We start from the raw sequence: 22,232 nt of genomic DNA on the forward strand, positions 1-22,232 counted from the left end.
CTTTATCGTTAATAAAATGCAAATGTTTGAAGGCTCCTCGGCGAAAATTTTTCCTCAGTGAATAAATGTTCCCTTTCTAATGTTATGGAAGACTAAAACTTAGTTAGCCAAAACTAAGTTAGCCACTGAATTGCACGTTATAGACAACCCTGCTTGTTATTACWAAGTCAGCTTTGTTAAAACTAAGTTGAAGTTTAGTCTGTGCAAAGCATTCTCTGTTGAATCGATGAGATTTTTAGTTTTGTCGGTTGTGGTTAGGGCTTTCTTGGTGGATGTGTTTGGGGTTTGTGGCTCTTCGCAGTTCAGTGTCGCTCAAGCCTGAGGGCTGAGGTTTTCTCAGGTTGGTGAAACCTGTTGTGAGTGACTAGCTCAAGAAGCAGARGATGTTGTGTGTAATAACTGGTGTTTCAGAATAATTAGTGATTGTTAATAGCACAATATTCACTTGAAAGCTCTAACCCCTTAGGTGTGGGTGGGTATGGTAATTTTTTTTAAAAAAGGGAGGAATGAAGTAACTTATAGGACTTTAAATTGTACTTAATATAAATATAGTTAGTAGTAAGGATAGAGATATTAACTGGAGGGGAAGAATGCTTATGCCTAAAAGGCGTAGTTGACCCAACTGACTTCAAAGTTGCTTGTGCCTTTTGCTATTTTACTTGCACTTTAAATGTCTTGTAGTGCTAATTGCATCCCTTTGGCCTAATAAAATAACTCCTGAGTCGTGGGGTGGCATAAACAATGAAATCCTAATGGATATCACCCTGGTAAATCAGTGTACTAAAGCCCCATTAGTGGCAAAGTGATTGCAAGATACCAGAACATGCTCTAATGTAGTGTTAGAGTGAAACTTTAAATGTAGGTAGTGAAATAAGAGTGTGATTTTGGTAGCAGCTGCTTTGGAGTAGAATGAAGGTGAGTAGGACATCCTRGTTGTGTAAGGAACAGCCTTGCTGAGCTCCGCGGGGAGCAAAATTGATCACTGGGTGTGATGCAGGAGCTCGAGGTAAGAGCATGTGTTGGTGTGGTTCACTATCTACTGCTAGAGACTGTGTAGTATGGGACATCTYGTGTGTTCCATAAAATCAGAGTTGGAGATGCAGGCCTGTGCTTGAGCGGTGYGTGGAGGGGGGTCTTTTTTCCCATCTTGGGAAGGATGGTCAGGAGAGGTCTAGAGATTTACTTCTCAGTCTTACTCTTTTTTTTGGCAAATATCTGTAACTTAGAACACATGCATCTGCCCCCAAAAGTAGAATATAAATCCATCTCCTTCCCTATTTTGAGACAGGACAGACTGTCACCTATACATTCCTAAATGCTAGTCTCCAAATGAGTTTAGTTTCAGTCTTTCAATCTGTTTCTCCTTATTTCTGCCAATGGCCGTAGTACCTACACAGTTATAGATGGATGTTACGGAAAAGAATTAGCAGGGATGAAATCTTCTTCCTTTCCCCAAGAAGACAGGAGGAAACCTCTTCCCTATCTGTCAGGACCGTGATGACGTGAAGGATTTTCTGTGCATCATTGGGAAAATAAAAATGCCAAGAAGATGGYGTGTAAATCCTGCAGGGGAAATACTACAGTTTTGACTTGCAAAATACAAAATGTGGAGGGGAATTGCTGAAGCCCTTGTGCCACAACTGCATATGTGCATCAAATACAGGCTTCCTACACTGCAACATGGGAGTTAGGTAAAGGGGAGTTCTTTATTCCTTTTTCCTTGCTCATTTTGAGAGCTGAGGCTCTTAGCAGCAGGTGAACTCATACTGTGTTGATGGTTTCCAAACAAATTGCTAAGCTATGCCTTAGATTTGCACTAAAGATGTGGCAGGGCGTTATGGATTGATGCTTCCCAGGCCATCCATCAGGTTGAGTTGTGCTCTAAAACAAATGCAGTTCCCCTCTCTGGTGCAATTAATGTGATCAAATACTACCCTGACCTCCTATTGGGGAAAAAATTGCTTTAGAGACCGATTTCATCTTCATTCTGCAACCTGATTTATGTGCCTTAGTAAGTTAATAATGTAAGTAACGTGGGTAATCCTTCTCTGAAAATTGCACCAGGCGAGCTGAAAATCCAGAATTTCAGCCGCTCATGGGGATCGGGCGGGAAGGAACGGATCAGGAAGTCTCTGTACCTAGAAACCTTCTTGGTGCTGTTTTGTCAGGGCACAAATCTCCCTAATAGCCCTTGTTTGTAAATGGAAAGGCTGGAAGAGAAAAAGGGAGAGGGATTTAAGCATGTGAAACCATCACAAATGTTCTGAATTTTGTGGTCTTGAAGCCAGCCCAGCTTTGCAGCCTTTCTGCAGCAGAGACCTGGCTTTGTAGTAGGGTTGATGGAGAAGCTTCTCCCAACTGCTTTCCCTTCTCCCTGGTCTCTAGACTTTTCCTGATAGGTTCATTTGTTGTTCTCTGAATTTTTCATTTCTTTTTCCAATAATCTTCCTGAGGAGGAGCATCCTGTTTCCAGGATTACCCTGGAATATGGTACTGTTAATTGCCAGGAGCTGGGAGCCTCCCTGGGATTGCTCTTCTGATCCACGTTCCCCTCTCGCTGAGGATTTCACATGTTTTAGAGAAATTTAAACCTCTATTTAACCAACTTCAAATACCCTTACACCAAATTCCTCTGTCATACGCTGCATTTGCTGCAGTATTCAGGAAGCAGCACTTGCTGCTTCCCAACATAACACAAAAGTGGGATTCCCAGGGTTGCTTAGGAATACTGGGCTGCTCTTGTGAAGAATAGCCACCTTCTAACTAGCCAAAAAGCCTCAAATATCAGTTTAAAAGCTGCATTTTATTGCAGAGCAGTTTACTGGAGAGAGGAGAATAGATCCGGTTTACTAGATCGCTGGGAAAATAAAATACACACATAAAGGAGGAATGTGAATAGCTATCGAAACTGCTGTCCTTTTTTCCTAAAGGGACCTGTGTATCTTCAGCTTGGATGCTACCTGTTGTAGCTTACATGGGAAGTGGTAGTTGCTTAATGGGTTTGTGGGTTTCCTGGCTGTCGAAGATGCTAATGTTTATAATGGGAATTTACCAATATGGGAAGGTCTGGGGGGTGTCAGCTTCTCTGCTATCCTACCTTTGCCCAAGCTCTGCTTGAGCAGCTCATGGTTAATGGAGCTGTGGATTATAACAGAGTTTCATTTGAAAACCTTCATATCTCTGCTTTTCTGCTAGAAAAAGTCTAGTTTTGTGGCACAAATAAATGCATTTGTTGTTCCTTTCAGAAGAACATCCACTTCTGTTTAAGGTTATTAATGTGACCTGCTGCTTAGCAAGGCTTTAGGATAACACCGACTTACGTCTTGCTAAAAGTGTGATCTGTGTATTCCTTGCAGCAGTAATCCCTTCAGCAGGTTGTATTAGAAGATCGTAACTATTTTATATTTGGTCCTTATTTGCAGTTAAAGTTTTTCTCTCCGAGTTACTTTGTTGCATCTATCCAACAAATCACTTAATGCATTAAATCATACAGAAATGGTGAGTCTGTCTGAGGCTGCTTCACACGGTAAGCTCTAAACACCTTCTTTTTTGGCAGTTTTATACCCTGCCCTGGTTTTGTTCTTTATCTTTCYGTTTTTTTGTTGCTGCAGTTGAAGGAAGAAGCTCATTTTTAATCTCTGTAAAATGAACACCAGCCTTCTCAAGTGCTCTCAACTTAAATGTCTGAGGCTTGTAACTAAACATACCAAGTTTATCATGGCACTTCTGATGGAGAAAAAAAAATCGTGAGAGTTGGTGAAATTGCAGATGGAAAGTGTGGAAAATTTAGCTTCCAAAGTGGTGATTTTGTGTTCTAAGATAAGCATGCTCTTTATTTTAGTGTTCTTTATTATGGGAACTGCCTGCTCTCTGCTCGGGCACTCGCTCCCAAGCGAGCACTGCCACGTGATTTGGGTGAATACCACAGCATCATCAGGAATGGGCATTATTTGGCCAAAAATTGGACAAAAAAGGATAATTTATTGTTTCTTCGGGCTCAGGGTACATTTATGCAGCGCTATAGCCAGCAATGAGAAATGTTGTAAAGTCTTCCTGGGCTCCAGAGCAATTGCTGTGAGGTTGGCTTTATTTTCTATTTCCACTCATTAAATAGTGGCAACGCTCTCCTTATCCATTACGTCTTGCCCAGAGAGAGCTGCAATGGGGAAGGGAAACCCAAATAAAAGGCCACATTAGTGTCTTGCTGGAAATAACACTTGCAAATTTTATTTGCATATGCAACAAATTCCTCCCTGGAGGAGAAATGGGAATAGCAGGTTGGTGTTGGATGGAGACAAAATTTAAATGTGAAAGAGCTATTTTTCATTATCAAAATCTACTATTCCAAGCGGGAGAGGGTTGGAGAATTGGCAGTGTCAGCTGGCTGTGTTTCATTTAAAACTTTAATTTGAAGCCTATTTATTTTTAAAGGGATAAACAAAATGGTAATGCAGAGTTAGCTTTTGATACGTGTGCAGATGAATATCAAATCAGCGCCGTTCAAATTCAATAGCTGGGAGAAGTGGAGGATATTACACTAGTTTGCCATAAATTCGGGTARTAAAATAGTGGAGCAGAGAATGTTGGAATAAACTGTATTTTGAGTCACCCATTGCTGACCTGGGACATAGATGATTGAATCCTGCATTGCTGGTTTTCAGGAATGGTCTTCAAAGCAGCTAAGATCTCCTTTAAATTTGATCCAATGAGAACTTAATTTTATATTAATTTATATGGGTAAGTTCACGTTGCCAGYTCATGCTGTGGTATCCTGAGCTATATGTTGTTTAATTGGTGGAAAAATATATTCATTTGTTCAACTGTTTATAGCTCAAGCAGGATAATACAGCAATAAATGTGCAAAATGGTCCCAAGGTTCTTGTTATTGGGCGTTAATGGGTTATTAAAGGGGTCTAGTGGCATCTTTTGTTGCAAAAGCAATAGAAGCCAATAAGCATAACTTATTTTTGGACTTTTCTGGTTGTTTATTCATTGGATGGGATGAATAGAGCAGCAAGAATTCACAGGAAAGAGGGAACAGAAGGCAACTGTTCTCAGCTTTCCCCTTTGTTTTGTTAAGCACAGGAATTTTCCTCTCTYTTGCATTCTGCTCCCAAATTGTTATGCTTCTGCATGCTCTGCTGTGCACAACTTGACCCTGAGAGTGTTGATCAGAAGATTGAATTTGTAGTTGCTGAAGAATACGACCATTTTCCCGAAAAGCAGCAGCGCTTCTTTCCTCTTAAAAACAAGATTTACTCCTTAACCTTCAATTTTGTGAGCTATCAAAATGACTTTCTTCTGTAGTTTGCGCGTCTTCCCAGGTAATGCTTTTGCAGGAAGACTCTCTTCACTGTAATAATGTTTAGATTTGTAGCTCTAGCGTATTTGTACCATTGTGTAGCAGGGAATGGACTGTACTTTAAAAGTTTGGACCTCCTAAAACTTGTCTGCTACTTGAAACTGGCTGTAAATGTTTTTGTCCCRAGTGAGCTAAAAATGGCTTAGAGATTATTTGTTGCTTTTTCTTGGGGAAATTTATAGGGACTAAATATTTTTGCTTTGCATCTTTCTTTTGGTTTAATTTGCCTTCTAAGAGCCACTTTTCCTTGCCTCTTTGAGGCCCCGTGCAAATATTTTCCCCGAATGAAGCACTTTGAGGAAAGGTATGAACAGGAAACTGGAAAATGGTGCAAGAGGAAATGAGCCAGCAGKGAGGATGTGCCAACCACATGGCTGCTGCTACATAATAGTGGCAATTTACTAATTACTGGACCACTTGCATTCTTGTTTCAGAGCAAATAACAAATCTGTGGCAATTGCTTGTGTTCTGTGCTACTTTAATGACACCTTTTGTTATTCCTTGGCAGGATGCTGCGCTTCCGACTGCTTCCCATTGCAGCAGGGCTGTGTGCCGTCATCCGGCGCTACCATGGGACAACGTGTCACCCCAAGGCCAGGCGGAGGCTCGTGGTGGCGGCCTTCTTGGGGACCACGGCAGCGACAGTGAGCGCTCGGTTCCTGTGGCAGAGGTAACATTGCTCTAATGTCTTGCCTGAGACCTCATGGTGCTTTGGAAAGGACCTGCAGATATGTAGGGGATCAGCTGCCATGTATAGGAACAGCTGCTGGATCTCCCTGAGGACCTTTCTGTAGTCAAAGAGGTGCAGAAAGGCTCAAGAGTTGTAGGGGAATCTACCTTTCAGTTTTAAAATAGCTGCAGACAAGACTTTATATATATCTTTTAGGCCTGGAATTTATGAGCATACCATCTCATGAGTCATGAAGCTGCAAGCTCCTTTCCATAGCTGTGAGGGGAAAGGCCATATTTGTGTCTGCCTGAAACTCTTGCTGAACTCCAGGGCTGTGCCATGTTTGTAATAAATCAAGGGATCCCTTCACTTGCCTTGAAACAGGAGAGCTGCACGGCACCAGCAGCAGCCCTCAAGCCTGGGGCTGCAATTACAGAGTGTCTAAAGGTGAAAGCATCTCTGAAAAATGGGTTTTGTTTCATTCCTGTTGTTTTGGAAGTGGCTTCTTGCTGCCTAGTGTCCAGATCAGTAGGAACATCTGCCCCCTCCCCGGAGACTAGGTGAATTCTGTAAGCAGCCCTGAGGGTTCTTCTTTGTTCACTGCTAACCAGCTTTGTGACTACAGGATGGTCAAGTCAGTAGAACATAATGCCCTTGGCAAAGCCCTCCCAAGGACACCCGGGTTAATCTTCCTCTTGCAGAAGATTCACCTGAGCTTTTAAAAATAGCCAGACTTAGTTGTTAGCTTTATCAGAAGGTTTATTTTATCAGAAGGAAGGTGCTTCCTGCACAGGAGAGCTGCTGATGGGGTGCTGAGTGCAGGGTCAATAGTGCAGGAAGGGAAACTCTTCTTGGCTTCTCTTCTTGCAGTACKTGGCTGGTCCTTAGAGGCTCCTCACTATTGTCACCAGCTTTGACCTTGCTCAGCTGAGAGTGCAGATAAAAGCAAGTAAAGATGAGCAGCACCTTTGCCGTGGGGTATCTCTGATCTCCTGAGTGCTATTCAATTTGCAGAGACTGATYTGAGCAATTTTTCTTGCACAGTTTTTTAATGCTAAGTAGGACTGTAAGTAGGACTGCATTGGCCCTTCTATTGGCTGTGAAGTAATTTTCCATATACATAACTGGGGGGGGAGGAGTACATTTAGGCTTATGATATTCATTAAACTGCTTGACTTGCAGCTGTTAAAGAGCAGGAACAAAACTGATGCTTGATGCAGAAAATCCTTCCTACTGGCACTTGTAGAAGTTCTGAGCAGGCTTTCAAGCAAGCCCTCTGGCACAGTGTTTAGCCAAATGAGAGATGAGGAACTGCAAGTTTTCTTTCACTTTTCATGTAAACTGGGTGATTAGGGGAGTAGAAAAGGAGCCCAGGTGAATGCTGAATATCTGCAATGACATCCTGGGGTTAGTCAATTGACAGCAAGCAGCACTGCATATAAATGGCTCTATGCAACTAATTCATTACCTTTTTTATCCAGCAAGGACCTGGGGATTGAAAAAAAAAMCCCAGTGTCCTAGAACATGCATCCACTTAATGTCTGTATTTACTCTTTGGAGTAGATGATGTTGATTTGTTAGATATTGCAGTGGTATCTGACTAGGAGCCAGGTGCTCTAGGAGGATCTTTACCTGAAGAGGTCTGTTGGTGCAGTTACTGTACAGATGCCATACAGTGCTTGTTTTCCTTCAATCCATTAAGCAGATGTGCCTTGGTTGTTACCTGAGACCTTGCTGAGCTGCACAGTTAGTCTCCTGAGGCCTTCTGTGTTATGTGGGTATCTCTCTTGACGACACAAAAAGTTCCCTTCCCTTTGGTGGTGGGTGATGCTCAGGAGCAGCGTGGGGCAGCCGATAATCTCCTTAACCTTGTGTGTAGCCTCTAACTGAAACTGAGGCTCTTTGCCCTTTGAATAAGGAACTGTATGTTCCTTTCAATAAAGAACTTGTCTATGAAGTCTCCCTCTTCTCCTTTTCCCSTGTCCTGTAATTCTTTTTCCTTAAATTATGACATTAAAGGTGTAATAGGACAAATTGGGGAGTGTTTGCAAGTCTTGCACTTCTAGGGCTAGCGGAAAGGTAGGTAAGTAGGAAATGATGCCCTAATAGAGGGATTATTTGTGAAAATACTCTAGTTCTTGTCAATCAGCATGGGGGAAGCACTGCCTCTTTATCAAGAAAAGAAGGGGGGGGGAAAAAAACACTCTTTTTTTCCCATTTCCACTCACTGAGATTTGTAGTTTTTAGAACCAAATGCCTTGGAAAAGGGAATTTAATGCTGTGATGATGTGAACTTACCCGATGTGAAGTTACTCCTTCCATTTAGTAGCATGAGGAAAGACAAGACGTCCTCAGGTGGTGGCTTTGGCTTCATGTAGAGCCTAGAAACAGCATGTTCCAGATTCATTCCACAGGAAACACGTTGAGGACCATCAGAAGCAAGAACTGGGGTAAGGAAGCCTGTGTGAGGGTAGAGGAGGCAGCCGAGGATTTTGATGTTCTTCAAAAACCCAGTGGTGGTAGAGCAGAGGGGAGCAAAGGCTTCTCCTCTGACCTCTTAAAACTGGATGTGTGTTGATGGGATCACTGCATTTAATCTGCTTCTGCACAGGAGTTGCTCACAGTATGTGCTGGGCTGGCTTCCTCTGTGAACTGTGGCCGTGTACTTTCGGTGCAGTGTATTTAACATAAATAATTATACCCAACAAGTAGCTGATGCTGCTGTGTTCTGCTGTGACAAACTGTACTTCCCTAATGCGAATAGCTGAGCTTAAACTAATGAATTTGCAGCTTTGAAGCCATAACTTACACTGTGGGGATTTTCACTTGGCAACAGAAGTGATTAAATATCTGGGCATTAATGTAATAAACTGAATTGACTAATTGAAATAAATCTGGATGCACTCATTGGCTCATCTCAATGAGGTGTTAATGGATGAGAACTACTGAACCTTACAGTTTGCTGCAAGCTTATTAAAAAAAAAAAAAAGAAAGAAAATCCATTACTGATATTCTTGGGAAGCTTGTGTTCTGTGTTTGTAACTTCAGTCCCTGGTTTGGTGCATTGCTAAATGGCCAAAGATTAATTTCTTTTTCTTGTGAACCATCCTGTCTGGTAGAATCTGTGGGTAGGGAACACCTGGAAGACCTTAAATTAGCATTTCCATACTGCAACTTGTCACTAAATGAAGCCAGGATTGAGTGAAATAAATGCCTGAGCAGACTCGCACGCTCTAGGTGTTTCTCTTCCCATGTGGAGCTGGGCAGATGCTCCGGGCTGGAAGCTGGTGCATATGGCTCCTGCTTCCTAAGAATCTCTTGGTGTGAAATAGACTGAATGAGGAGGTAAGAATGAAGAGCAGCTGTGGTCAGCTTGGAGGTCCTCCGGTGTGGATGACCCAGCCTGGGCTCAAGTAATGGGCCGAGTGATGCCCTGTGTGTAAAATAATCTGAGTTTTCAATTCATCTTTACCCTTTCCTCTTCCCTTCCTCCCTGGATTTTTCCTTGGGCCAGCCTTCATCTCTGATTGCTTTCCCAAAAGCTTCTCTGGAGGAAGCACCACTTCTTTCTCATCTTCCTCCCTCTGCTGACACGAAGAGCTTCTGCTTTTCCTCTTCCCTGCACATGAACTTTTTTCCTCAGAGCCACTGGAATTAATTTTGAAACCTAGATCAGCCCTTAGCTCACTCTGTGTAAGAAYGTATAGCTTTTTCCGTCACAGTCTTGAGGGCTTTAGAGTAATTTGCTGAGAATACATTTTTAATGACGAGATTGATGGAAATATTTCATGCCAGCTGAAACGGCGACACGTTTAACTTTCGTTCTAGTGAAATAAAGAAAATGCCATAAATTAGTCAAGAAGGGAGAAGTCTGGTTCATAGCTATAGATGTATTGAGTAGTACCTCACCTGATATAGGGAATAAAAGCTGAAAAATGTAGATATTATCCTTGCTGCATTATTTTTATGCTGAGCTGTTTTTAATTCTCTCTGTCAGGGCATGGAGAGGCGGCAGTTAAGGGACTGTGTGCGAGGTTGTGGTGCCAAGGACTTTCTTCCGAGGCCCGGAGACACGTTGATCTATGAGTGGTGTCTTCATAGAGCGCTGTGTCCTTTCTGGTGGCTTTTGGCTCCCTGTTATTCTTGCCCATGAACAGCAGGCGAAGGAAAGAAGCTGATGCCAAGGCAAGAGCCAAAGCCAAATTTGAGTCATTTAGGAAAACATCTGAATGGCTCTGCAGGGGAGTCACCTTAAGTGAACTGCAAAGTTTAAAGCCCAGGTATTTCCCTAAAGCTCTAGAGCCCTGGAATTTGATTAGTGAGTGTGCATGMTCATAAAGTCTTATTTAAATGTTGCTTTGTGCAAATCCCAGATCTGATTTGCCTTGGAGCCTGATGGAGGTGCCAGGAACTGCTTCCTGAAGCATCTTGTCTTACTGCAGCTTTGCTTCTCCTGTGGGGGCTAAACTTTAAATTCTCCATCTCATAACCCAGAAAGTGTTTGAACTCTTTAGATCTTTAATGTCACTGGAAATGGAATTTTTAATCTGTTTTTTAAGCAATATGGGTGCCCTCTGGTGGCCACGTCACTGCCTCCCCTTTGTGCCAAATAGGTGAAAATCCGAGCTCACCTTGCCTGCTGTTGGCTGACCTCCAGGAGCTCTGTGGAAAGCAACACCTTTCCAGGCAGGCACGTTATCTGGGAGTGGAGCATGGGAATAACTTCCTGGCTGAGAAGTGTCAAGTGTGTGATTAATACACCACAAATACCATCTGATTTGGAGCAACTCCGGCCTTGGAAGGAGAGTGCCCATGAAGTGATCAAGTGTCGCCCCTTCGGGATCGAGGCCTCTCCTGCTGTCTGCCTCCCCAGGAAGCTCAGCTGACTCTCAGCCTTGCTGCCGAGAGCTCTCTGCTATTTTTGGGTGTCTAGCCCACAGGTTTGGCTGTTTCTAGACCAGCTTTCAGGGGAATTAAGAAATCTAAAGGCATCTTGTTCCTCTCAACACTTTCTGTRAAATAATTGAAGGTTTTGCATTTTTTCAGGTATCCAAAGCAGCAAGAACTTCACAATACTTAAAGTCTTCGGTCAGGGACTTAGTTTCTTGACGCAGGACTGCTTTTTTTCTTCCCCACGTTTTGCTCCGAGCTCCTGACAGGGTAACTATTTTACATAATGCCAGTCCTCAGTTGGCACTGCTTTCCCTTAGTGTTTTAAACTTGCTCTCTCGTGTTCTCCTGCTGTCCTCGAGGGAAATGAAGATGAATTGAATAAGCACAGGCAGGCACACGTTCCTTGGGAAATGCTCCGGCACAGAAGTTCCTGCTTTGCCCTGTGCATGCAAGGAGCTTCACCAGTTTTATTGCCTTGCAGGGCTGAGCCTGCAAGTTTGCAAAGCAAAAGATGACACCGGAATGATGAATGTTGTAACATGTCTTTGCCTAATGGCTTGTTGGATAACAGAGAACGTTTGGTTGAGGGAACAGATGCTGAAGAGAATTCATGTGCTGTCTCTGTCAGCTCACTGGGGTCTGGTGCTTGGTCTCAAAACCTTTTGGCAGTGCTTAAACTATAGGTACGTGCTAGTAAAAATGGATGGAAAACTGTTTTGGATTGATAAAACCCTTAATAGAGAGGCTTGATCTTTGTGTCCTTACAGAGAAAATCATTCTTCTCAAGGAACTTAGTTGAGCAAAGGAGGACTTAAATTCATAATTCACGCTGACCTGTTTTCTTTAGTTGATATTTGATGTTTATAGCACACCCAGTAAGCTAATAGCATTTTAGCCAGAGGTGGTGATTGCTGAAGGTGAAACAAGATATAAGGTGGACTATAACTTCCTGGAACCTAATGTTTTTCTTGTCTAATAGCCCAGCTTGAAGAGGTCCTTGCCTTTTGATGGAGGAGCTCACTGGACCTTGATTTTTAGGAACTGTTTAGGGCAGAATATGTTAGAGAAACAGCTTAAATGCACCACAATATGGAAAACTACCTTTTTCTTTCTTTCTTTGACCTTGTCTCAGTGAATGCTAGTGCCTGCTTTCAGCTGCTGCTTTGTGGTGGTGTTCCTTAGAGATCTCTAACTCGTTCTTCTGGTTGCAGTTTGGCCTATGATCAATTTGCCCCCTGGCCTGCTCTTTGTTAGTCCATAAAGAGCAAGCTCTGGTTCTCCAACTTGCCCTATTAAATATTTAATTTGTTCCTTGGGTAGGATTCGGAGTGGGRAAAAAAATACTAAAAGACCTGAAAAAAGATGCCAAAAATGTATGTGACAGGCTGCGTCGTGTGCTTGTGGTCTTTGGTGGCAGTTCCTAGATGTTCCCTTTGGTGTTTGACTGTGGTGGGTTGGGTTTGGTGGCTTGTGTTCAGCTTAGCAAACTAGACTCATCTCAGAAGCTTTATTGATGGATCCCAATGGACCCAGTGACTTGATCCTCCAGGTCGTTAATAAAAAAGGCAGCTTATGGCCAGGAACTGGTTGGAGCTTGGGAGAAGCTCAGCCTCTCGTTGATGATCAAATGCCTGTGTTTTGAAGCATATTATTTCCTAGTTTTTTAATCCATTGAATGTGTCATGTTGACTTTCTTTTTATGGCTATAGTTTATTAATCACAGTGTCACTTTATAGTAGCAAGCAAAATAGCATATGGGAATTTATGTTCATTACACCAGTGCTATTGCCATTATCAGCAACACGAGTAATCTCATCAAGAAGTGGCATCAATTTAGCTTGACAAGACTCATTTTCTGCAAGCTCTTGTTGACTGTCACCCAATTCTTTACTCTCTTTTAATTAAAAAGCCTAGATCTTGTTTGCTTAGTCTGATGCTAGTCTTGGACCGTGTAACAGGTCTAAGATGATACTGATTGCTCTCAGTTATTAATAACACTGAGRTAAGACTTACAGAATATCAACAAATATTCAATAATGAATGATTTTTTTTCCATACAATCTGGGATAATCTTTATTAAAGCTGAACCTCAGGCTTTCAGAATATTACGGAGTTGCAGGACAGAAAATTCCCATCTCTAGTGTTGCTGTGGAACACAGGCCTTCGCTACAGTGTGAGTAGAGTCTGTGCTGCCTCTTGAGAAAACCAGGCTATAGCTATAGAAAGCTTTAAGCTTCCAAAGGAGCCCTTAATACGTTTGGGAGCAATTTTCAATGTCATAGGTAACTATAACATCATCCTTGAGTATTTAATTTTTTTTTATTATTTTTGTGTCCCGTATCCATTTTTCACACTGCTTTGCTCTGAATTTCCTTGGAATACCTCCAGTTTTCCCCTTCCCTTTTCATGCACGGCAGATGCAGCTGAGCTGGTGCTGCTTGAATGCGGGCAGAGCTGCAGCTTCCTCGCGCTCGCCCTGTGTGCAGATGGAAGCAGCACTTCCTGGCCTAAGAAGTGAACAGGAATGGAGACTGGTAGGTGACGAGGGCATCAGCAGGATGCCTCAAACATGTGTCATTGGGTTCCATGGCCTCCACGAAGCAGTTACCTCCTGACCAGCTTGCAGGAAATCTCTGCCGCGTGCTCCGTTATCCCATCTAATCCGCAGTAGCTTGAAGCCGGACCCAAAGCTTTGTAGGTCCAGAGCTTTCCGAGCCGACCCCTTCAAGAAGGCTGCAGCAGATGCTCACGTCCTGGCCAGGGTGTCTGCACCCTCGTGCTGCTGTGAAGGGTGGCAGGGAGCAGAAGTGCCCTCGCTGGCGCTGCTGCCGGGGCCGCCTCGCTGGTGTCGCAGCCTGTCTGCACAAGCAGCTGTCCTGCTATTCTTAGAAATTTGCTAGCAATGGAGGTGGCAGTAATGGAAGAAACCCTCCCAGGCCGTTGATTTCAGYGCTTCCCTGTCCTTAACGTGAAAATGTTTGCACATGTGCGTGTACACATGTGCTGCTGCTTCCCTTATGTCCATGAGCACCTCTGCTCCTTGTGTTAAGGACCTAATCTGGCAGCAATTTTAATTTAGATTCTCCTTTTCTTTCCTGTTTTTTTCATTTTGCCCCTCCTCAACTACTCTGAATTCTATGCTCTCACTAGGATGTGTCCCTTTGCCACAGCAGCATGTGCTGTTTGCCATGCACAGTAACACGGAGATGCTGCTGGTAGCATCACAGCATCTTCCGTCATGGGCTCCTGAGCTCTGGACATACTCTGTCTCTTGGGAAAACATTTTTTCTTAGTTAAAAAAAATACTAAAAGGGCGTCTGAAGCAGGTCAGAATTACTGTCAAGACATTGACTTTGTCAATTGTCACAAGTCATTGTCACTGGATTTAAGCTTTCTATTACTGTGAGCTCTTGGTGATGACTCTTGAGTGCAGTTTTCAACCATGTTGGAGTTTTCTGCAGYGAGAAGTTTTAGGTTTTGCCTCGTATCTCTACAGAAATTACTTGTGTTTATCCCTCTGCTGTGATGAAGTCACACTAAGTGGATTCCTAGTTGTGAATGGGAGGTTCTCTCTGCTGCTAAGTCCAAGTGAGTTGTTCTGCTGAGGCTGAGAAGAGGTTGGAAAAATACCCAAATCCCAGGAAGTTGGGGGCTGGAAGAGTAACAGTGATGCATCAGGATGTGGGAGCAGGGAAAGGAGGACTACGAGCCAAAGAAAACATGTAGGTTCCTGCGTTTAGGGCAGTGTCCCGTCTACCAGGGAGAAGAGCAGCTTGGCTAAGGACACCTTGTCTCCGAGTGTCATGAAAATCAGGAGGTCACGCTTGACTTTTGGTGACCCTGGAGTTGTTTTTTCAAAAGCTCTTGGTCAAATCTTAGCAAATACCTTCCACAAGCTGCAGAGCTTGGTGCCATCTTAATTAAGATGGGAAGTTGCCTAATAGGCTGTAAGATAAGGCGCAGATGAGTCGCGTGCTGTGAGACTGTGCTTAAAAAAAACAACTCCAGATGTTCTGTGTCATCTTGTTTTGTGACCTGCCTTAGGTTGTGGCTAAGATTCACAGCTATTTCTTAAACTAATTGTTCCTGCTCGTCTCAGGAATCTGTCTTAATTTGTGGGCTGCTGTTAGTGTTTGTCACAAATCAGTTCTGTTAAATTAAGTCAAGTACTGAGCTCTGTGAAGGATGACGGCCTGAAAAAATGGGCTGTGGATTCTCATCGGTTTTGAACTGTGTCTAATTCACCTAATTAATTGCTGAATGTGGTTGAGCTGGGGGTGAGACAGAAGAGAACTCCTGCTGCAAATACCCCCATCTCTGGAGGCTGCCTGTTTTTATGGATACTAAATTCTACCAGACCCTTTTTCAGTAGGAAAGCTTGGAATTTGAAGCAGCTTTTAAGCACCACTCGGATCTCCAGAACACTTGCAATGGAAACCTAYCCCAGCAATACAACAGGACGGGTATTTCTGGAGCCCAGAGCTGCTTCCAGCTCCTTTTTGAAACCTGCATTGCCAGGCTCCGTTCCGTGGCTCCAGGCAAGTATCCCAGCAGCAAATCTCCCTGCTACAGATACTCGGACCTCTTTTGGATAGCATAGCTGGGTTGTGTAGATAAGCAATCAATTCTGAGTCGTGTCTCGGTGACCTTCTCCTAAGGGATTCTTAGAGATGCTCAAGACTGATTTCCTGCCTGCAAAGGGCCTTTCCTTGTCAGCATTAGTCTCATCGTCTCGGCTGGCAGCAGCTTGCTGGCGTTTTTGGCTGCTGTTGTAGTTCAGTTCAGTGTTGGGAGCTCGTGCCAGTGCTGACTAAAGGGAAGGACCTTTCCCCATAAGGGGCGGCTGCCTGTTGGACTCCATTTTTGCATGAAAAAGCTTTGCTTTTGAGAAGCAAAATTCATAAATCAAGAGTATTTCATCGTGATTCGTTCTGCTCTTAAGTCTCCGCTGCAGGAGATGGTTCTGGATAATCTTGTTCCTTCCTTCCTGTCAGTGCACGGAAGGATTTGGGTTCCTCCAACCCCATCCTGGACTGCAATTGTGAGTGAATTTATCGGCTGCTGGGGAGGAATGACCTGTATTCTTCTTTTGGTAGCGTTTAAAAATAACCAAAGGAATCCCAGTCCTCATTTTTCTTGGAATATGACGCGCCAGGATTGCTGTGGGACTTATATTGCAGGGAAGATGGATACGGATTCCTCTGTATTAGCCTTATACACAGGGACTCTGTTTTATAGCTGCCTGATGCAATGAAATATGAATATCCTTTTGCTTAAAGCTTACTTCAAGATCTCGTTTGTTTTTTCTCTTCCCTAATGCAATCCTTTATGAAGAGAGTAAYACAGTTATAAATAGTTGTGCGCTCAGCTACTGAGAATACCAAAATATGAAACTTAATCAGAAGACTCATGGCAACTGTGTAGTCCCCAAATGTCTGCTGCAATTAGCCCCCCAAATTCACCAGGAATGCAAAATAATCTAAATTTCAGACAGGCTGGTTTGCCAGACCTTTCAAATTCTCCTTTTAAAGTGCTCAGTTTCTTCAAGCCATTACTGCTGCCATGCTAAGGATGTTACATCTGTGAAGAGGGAGGAAAAGGGCCCCCTTGCCCTTCCCAGAGTGACATTTGTAGCCTGAGGATGAACAAATCCTGCAGGCTGCTAAGTGAGGAATAAAGCTGAGCCTGTTGCCTGTTGAAGACGCAGAGTAAATCAGTTGTGCTGGGGGGGTTGCTCTTCTGTCCAAATCCTGCCTGCCGTGACAGCAAAGCCCATTTCCCGCAGTGTCATATTTTTTTACTGGGATATGTTAGGATTTAAAACACAAAAACACAGGAAAACACACAATATTCCTCGAGATCCCTGTTGTTTTTGCTTTGCAGGCCTTCACACTGAACCGTAGCGCTCGCTGCCTTYGTGGGGAGCCTCACGTGGCTCTTTATGTAGATTAACTTTATCAGCCCTATGGCCAGAGCTGCTGAATCTCCTAAACTGCTGTTTTCTTACTGGTTGCAGGGCCTATGCCGAGGACTCGTCTGTAAAGCACAGCCCAAGGGCAGAAGCAAGTGAGAAGGTGAAGCCCGAGGAAGAGGAGAGCGGGAGGAAGGCTGTAGCCTCTGGCGATGAGGAGGCTCAGCCGGAAGGCAAGAAGAAGCGCTCGGGCTTCAGGGACCGCAAGGTAGGAATCCCTGCCCTGCTGCACGGCAGCAATGGCCCTGCAGCAAAAAGGAGAATATTTGCACACGACTGCATGTGAGCTACATGTTCTGCATAGTTACTTGTGAATATTTGCACAGGATTTCATGTGAGCTATATGGCTGGCTTTGGCCTTGCCTTCTCTTTGCAGTTTTGGGAACCTACGTACCTAGGTTCCTCCTGTGGAAGGAAAGGTGGTAGGAAAAGTGTTTTTAACTGTATTTCTCTGTCTTAATTCCATGTCAAATAGTTGTTAGAATGCAACTTTCCTCCCTCATCCTCATCCTGGTAGACTGTGTTTCTTGCTAAGCCTCTGTCTACTTAATTTTTGTATCAGACAAATCTTCAGAGGATGAAAGCTTGAGTAATGGTTTGTATTGTCAGCTCGTGACGCACCTTCAGTGCTGCAGAATCCCAGGAGCTTTGAGCTCTTCGGAATGATCTGACTAGTTTGGTACTTGAGGTAACCACTGTTATTACAAGATGTACGATTCGCTCTGAAGAGACCTGTAGTTGAGTTGACAGATGGTACTTTAAAAAGAAGACTTGTCTGGATGTTGGTTTTATTGGCCTGTTTTAGTACCTTTGTGGTGCCAATGAGGAGAGTGGAAGTCTGTATTCCTCACAATTCTTGTTTTGTTTGATTTGCTTTTGATAATTTCATTAAGTCTGTATCCTAGAGGCAGCATCTCATTAGGTGTTAAATTGTGGATGGTTGTATATAGGGGTTTAATAGCTTTGCATAAAACCTGAGGAGGGGAGTGGTTTGAAGTTGCTGAGTCATATTCTGATCTGGGTTAATTAGATGACTTTGCCCAAATTTCAAGTATCTTGTGGTATTTAATGCCACGAACTTTTCCTGCTGTGGTGCTCTGGTGTCAGTTCAGTGAATGGAAAGCTCCTAGATCGAGATGCTCACAGTTGTTCAGGGACTCTGCAATTTTCTTTTCCACTTCTTTTCCATTATCTCCTTGGCAGTGACAGCATTAGCAGCACCTCCAGTCTTGCTGGTACTGCCCAAGAAAAGCAAAGTGTTCCTTCAGCCTCGGCAGGTGGAGGCAGGTTGCCAYGAGCAAAGGCACAATGCACCTTCATGCACATGTCTAATCTTTTTAAATAAAAAAACATTTGTAGGCAGCCTCCTTTTAGTCTAGCTTAGCTGCTTGCTCCTGCCTAGAGAAGCCAGGAAACACTTGGTTGCAAGGGAGGGCTTCTGTCTTGGGCGCTCGGAGTCGCTTTCCTTCCTTTACCCTCCTTGAAGCCGCTGCTGTTCCGGCCTCGCTTAACCAGCCCGTGACCAGGAGCGGCTCCGGTGTTGTCCTTGAGCAGCTCCCTCCCGGACTTGGTGCTGGATCACCCCATTCCCCTGTGAGTCACAGGAGGAGGTATGTGCAAACGCCACGCGCTGTGACGCAGCGGAAGGCCCTTCCCTCAGGTGTGTTGGCTGCCTCAGCCACGTAAGCAGCCAAGGAATTCCCTGCACTCCAACATGACCCCTACCCCCCCATTCACCTCCTTGCAATTCCAGGCAATGCCCTTGCGGGGGGGGGGGGGTTCCTTGAGGAAAACCGCCTTCACTTAAGCTGAGTTCTGCTTGTTTGTTATCTCCGTGTTGGTTTTAAGGCATCTGCTGATGAGCGGTGGGTAATAAATCCGGCCTCTCGCTGTTATTGCAGGGAGTGACTCAGTGGAAAGGGAGCTGCCGAGAAATGGTTCAGGGCTGGTTCCAGGGCATGTGCCCTGTCAGGTACATGATATATAGGTCCCGCCTGCATAGGGGAAATGGTTCGAGTGCTTTTTTAGCTTGAAGGTTAATAATTGGCTGTGCTTGGGCTGCTGTGTCAATTAATTTACCAAGAGGAACTCGGGCTGCCTTAATGAGACCTATTTGYGAGGGTCGTTAGGTCCTGGCAGGTACCCTGTCTTGCGAGTGCTAATTGTGCCCGGGCTTCATTTCTGTGCGTTGTGGTAGGGAACTTAATGGTAAGGAATGCAAATTTATCCACCCCGTTAGCGTGCCCAGCGTGTGCCGTGAAGCCAACGAGCTGCAGGGCCCCTTCTGCTGCTGCAAGGGGATCCAGATGGTAGTTCAGGGCCTAATTTCCTGCATGGGATTTTGTTCTCCCGTAACCTGAGGCTTAGCAAGGCTGTGACTATCTCAACTGTAGCTTCAGGCATGTAGAGCAATAGGGATTACTTGCTGTCTTCTGCAGTGCATGTTGGCATTAATACATGTCCAAAGTAGTTTTATTTCCCCTTTTGGTTGAATCATATCTTTCTAGGAGACCCAGATTACAGTGAAGCTGCAGCTGGGTGAGGAATTTGCCTGGTCTCCCCTGTGCAAAGGGCTGGTGCTTATGTGGGGGAAGCAGCTGTGTGGACACCTGCTTTTTCCCACCAAAGGGAAGCCAGTGCCTCTTCATGCCTGCCTGGCAAAGGGCCTGTGCACCCATAGGGTGAGATTGGGGCACCCAAATTCACTGCCCCTTTCCTGCTCAGCAGCCAGATCGCTTCTCGRGCAACCCCCAGCCCTTCTACCTGCATGAGCTCAGGGACTTTTATTTCTTTCACGGGCTTGCTAGGCTGGTTTAGCTCTGTTTGTGCCCAAGGGGGCAAGTGTTCTGACACATTAAGATGGTCATTAGAAGTGATTTGTTTCCTGCCCTGTGGCTCAAAGCAGGACGCAGTTYGGTACACCTGCTATGCTCCAAAATCTCCCCTTTGCAAAGACTTTTTCCTACCTGTATTAGAGAAAGGGAAGYCTGATGCTGCTCCTTGGCTTCCTGCGAAATCCTGGACTGAGGTTAAGGTGGAGAAGCTGCTCAAGTTGGAGGACAAGGCTGAGGTGGGACTTGTTGATGTACAGGTGCCTCGGCACCTTCCTGCCTGCTCCTCTCCCAGCACAATGTTGTATTTCTTCCTTAAAGTGGCTCCTGGCCAGCACCGCTGAAGGTTTGCAGGACACTATGGGCTACTGAACCTCACTTGTGATCATGTAGGAATAAGAGTTAATGAGGGAAGGCTTCTGCTCTAATATCCAGTGACATGTGGGGCTAATTCTGCACCTTTTTCCCCTGTTCTTTGTGGCCTTACATGGATTTTTATTTTTTTAAAGCTTTGGGCTCTGTCCTGAGCCCCAGCTGTCTGTTTTGGGGGAAATAGTTGGAAATTTCTGCTGGCAGAGTCAGCACATGGCAGATTGGTGCAAAGAGGAGGCCTGAGTAGAAAACACTGGCAGAATTCTGCCAAAATGTGGTAGAAAAGAGGAGAAAGTGAGATTGGATGGGCTGAGTGACCAGCTGGGGCTTTCAGTAATTTTTTCCAAGCTTCAGCTCAAAAATCAACTTTTTTCCCAGCTGGCCAAGATAGTTTCCTTCTAAATCACTTAATGATGACCCAGAGCCTTCAACACTGTGAATTTGGTTCAGGAATGTTGTGATGCTTTAGGCTGATACCCCTTGATACTGCTAGATCCCGATACCCTTTAGGCTTCATGTTTAAAAGGGTYGCTAGGATTTTTGATCTTTTTTCCCTCCTTTTTTTTTTCTTGCCATCATGAATAGTGTGTGTGTCCTGATACCATGACATCAGGAGCCAAGACTTSCAGTTTTACAGGATAAGTGGGACTCCCGATGCTTCCAGCATTGCTCCTTGTGAGTATTTTGCTGCTGTTTCCCRTGTTACAACCACATTGTACATGAAAAATCTTCGCAGGGGCTACAGCTGCCGAGTTAGAKGTTAGAGGAGAGAAACTTCCTCTCTAACACAGGTTCAATTTTACCTGCAGGTGATGGAATACGAGAACAGGATCAGAGCCTACTCCACGCCGGACAAAATCTTCCGGTACTTCGCGACGCTGAAGGTGATAAACGAGCACGGCGAGTCGGAGGTTTTCATGACGCCGCAGGATTTTGTGCGATCCATCACCCCCAATGAAAAACAGCCCGAACGTAAGCGAGGCCCGCGGGGAGCGGTTGCAGCCAGGGCTGCCTTTTTTGGCTCTTTACAAGCAAGTTGTTGTGCTGAACATAAAATGAGGGGCTTGCGGTGCTGCTGGAGGTGGGTTTTGTCCTCAGCTTGTGCTTTGCAGCACCGGGGTTTGTCAGCAGGTGACTGCAGCAGCCAAATAGTGGCTGTAACTCCTRTCCCTGCATGTCTCACCTCTGTGGCTGCTTAACCAGCCAGATCTCACCCCAGAGGTGTGGGGTGAGGTGGGGTAATTTTGGTACCGCTGACTGACGTGCGGCTTTTACGTGTGTGCTGCTCCGGAGCAGGTTCTTCCTTAGGGTGGGATGTGGGGAAATGGGCTTTTGGAGTCTCAGCCCACAAGAATGAAACATTTTTGTCAGAATTTCTCTCTTGAGGCRTTGAACCAGCTCAGCCCCCACATGTTACCTTTTTGAAGAGTGTTTTTTTGTATGAAGTGTGAAACTGTTTTGGTGTTCTGTTTGACAGCCGCTAAATAAATACTGTGTACGCTTGTGCTGGAAGAACAACAAYGTGAAGCACATACAGGAGGAAGGAAAAACAATCCTGTTGTCCAAAACAATGTGCTAAAACATGCCTGTGAATCAAAATGAAGTTTTTGATCAAATCCTGAAAATAGCTCTTTTTTCATGTAACTTACGTGTTTACATCTCCAGTGCTGGAATATTTTGAGCAACAAACAGAAGATAATGATGCTGAAATAGTTTGTTTGCTTTTTTACCTTAAATATCTAAAGCACCTTGAATTAGTATTTGAAAAGCAGTAGCACCTGACAGAGTCTGAATCTTCCTATGCAAGTTTCTTTTTATCAGCCCCCTTAAAAAATATGTCCTTAACTGTCACACATCTGCTAGCTTCTTCAGTGCAGTATAAGTGCCCGGCGCACTCAAGGCATAGATAATATGTGTTGAAGGGGAAACCAAATGTGTATTTTGGAGATAAGTGAAAATGAAGAGCGTGTCAGTGTTATAAACCACTAACTTTTTATTGCAACTATTATTTTTCTGGCTAAGGGAGCCCCTGAAATGGCCCTGAGAAGCCAGCGGGGCCACATGTCACTGGTGCAAATTTGCTTCAGGCCGATGTGTTTCTTAGGGGTCTAATTATGACAATCACCATAAATG

At 44.4% G+C, this 22,232-nt stretch overlaps 1 protein-coding gene across 4 annotated transcripts in view; it reads left to right on the forward strand.

Moving 5' to 3' along the window:
• Positions 1–5,870: 5,870 nt before the first annotated feature.
• Positions 5,871–22,232, forward strand: part of MICU1 (mitochondrial calcium uptake 1) — a 53,248-nt gene continuing 36,886 nt past the window's right edge. For all 4 annotated transcript variants that reach the window (XM_026045024.1, XM_026045025.1, XM_026045026.1 and 1 more), the window contains exons 1-3: positions 5,871–6,032; positions 16,942–17,104; positions 20,909–21,071. In XM_026045024.1, coding sequence (XP_025900809.1) covers positions 5,872–6,032; positions 16,942–17,104; positions 20,909–21,071 — 487 coding nt within the window. In that variant the 5' untranslated portion in view covers position 5,871. The remainder of the gene's footprint in view (positions 6,033–16,941; positions 17,105–20,908; positions 21,072–22,232) is intronic.

The sequence above is a fragment of the Nothoprocta perdicaria genome, unplaced genomic scaffold (genome assembly GCF_003342845.1).
Source record: "Nothoprocta perdicaria isolate Ctin4 unplaced genomic scaffold, notPer1 scaffold_397, whole genome shotgun sequence".
NCBI classification, from domain to species: Eukaryota; Metazoa; Chordata; class Aves; order Tinamiformes; family Tinamidae; genus Nothoprocta; species Nothoprocta perdicaria.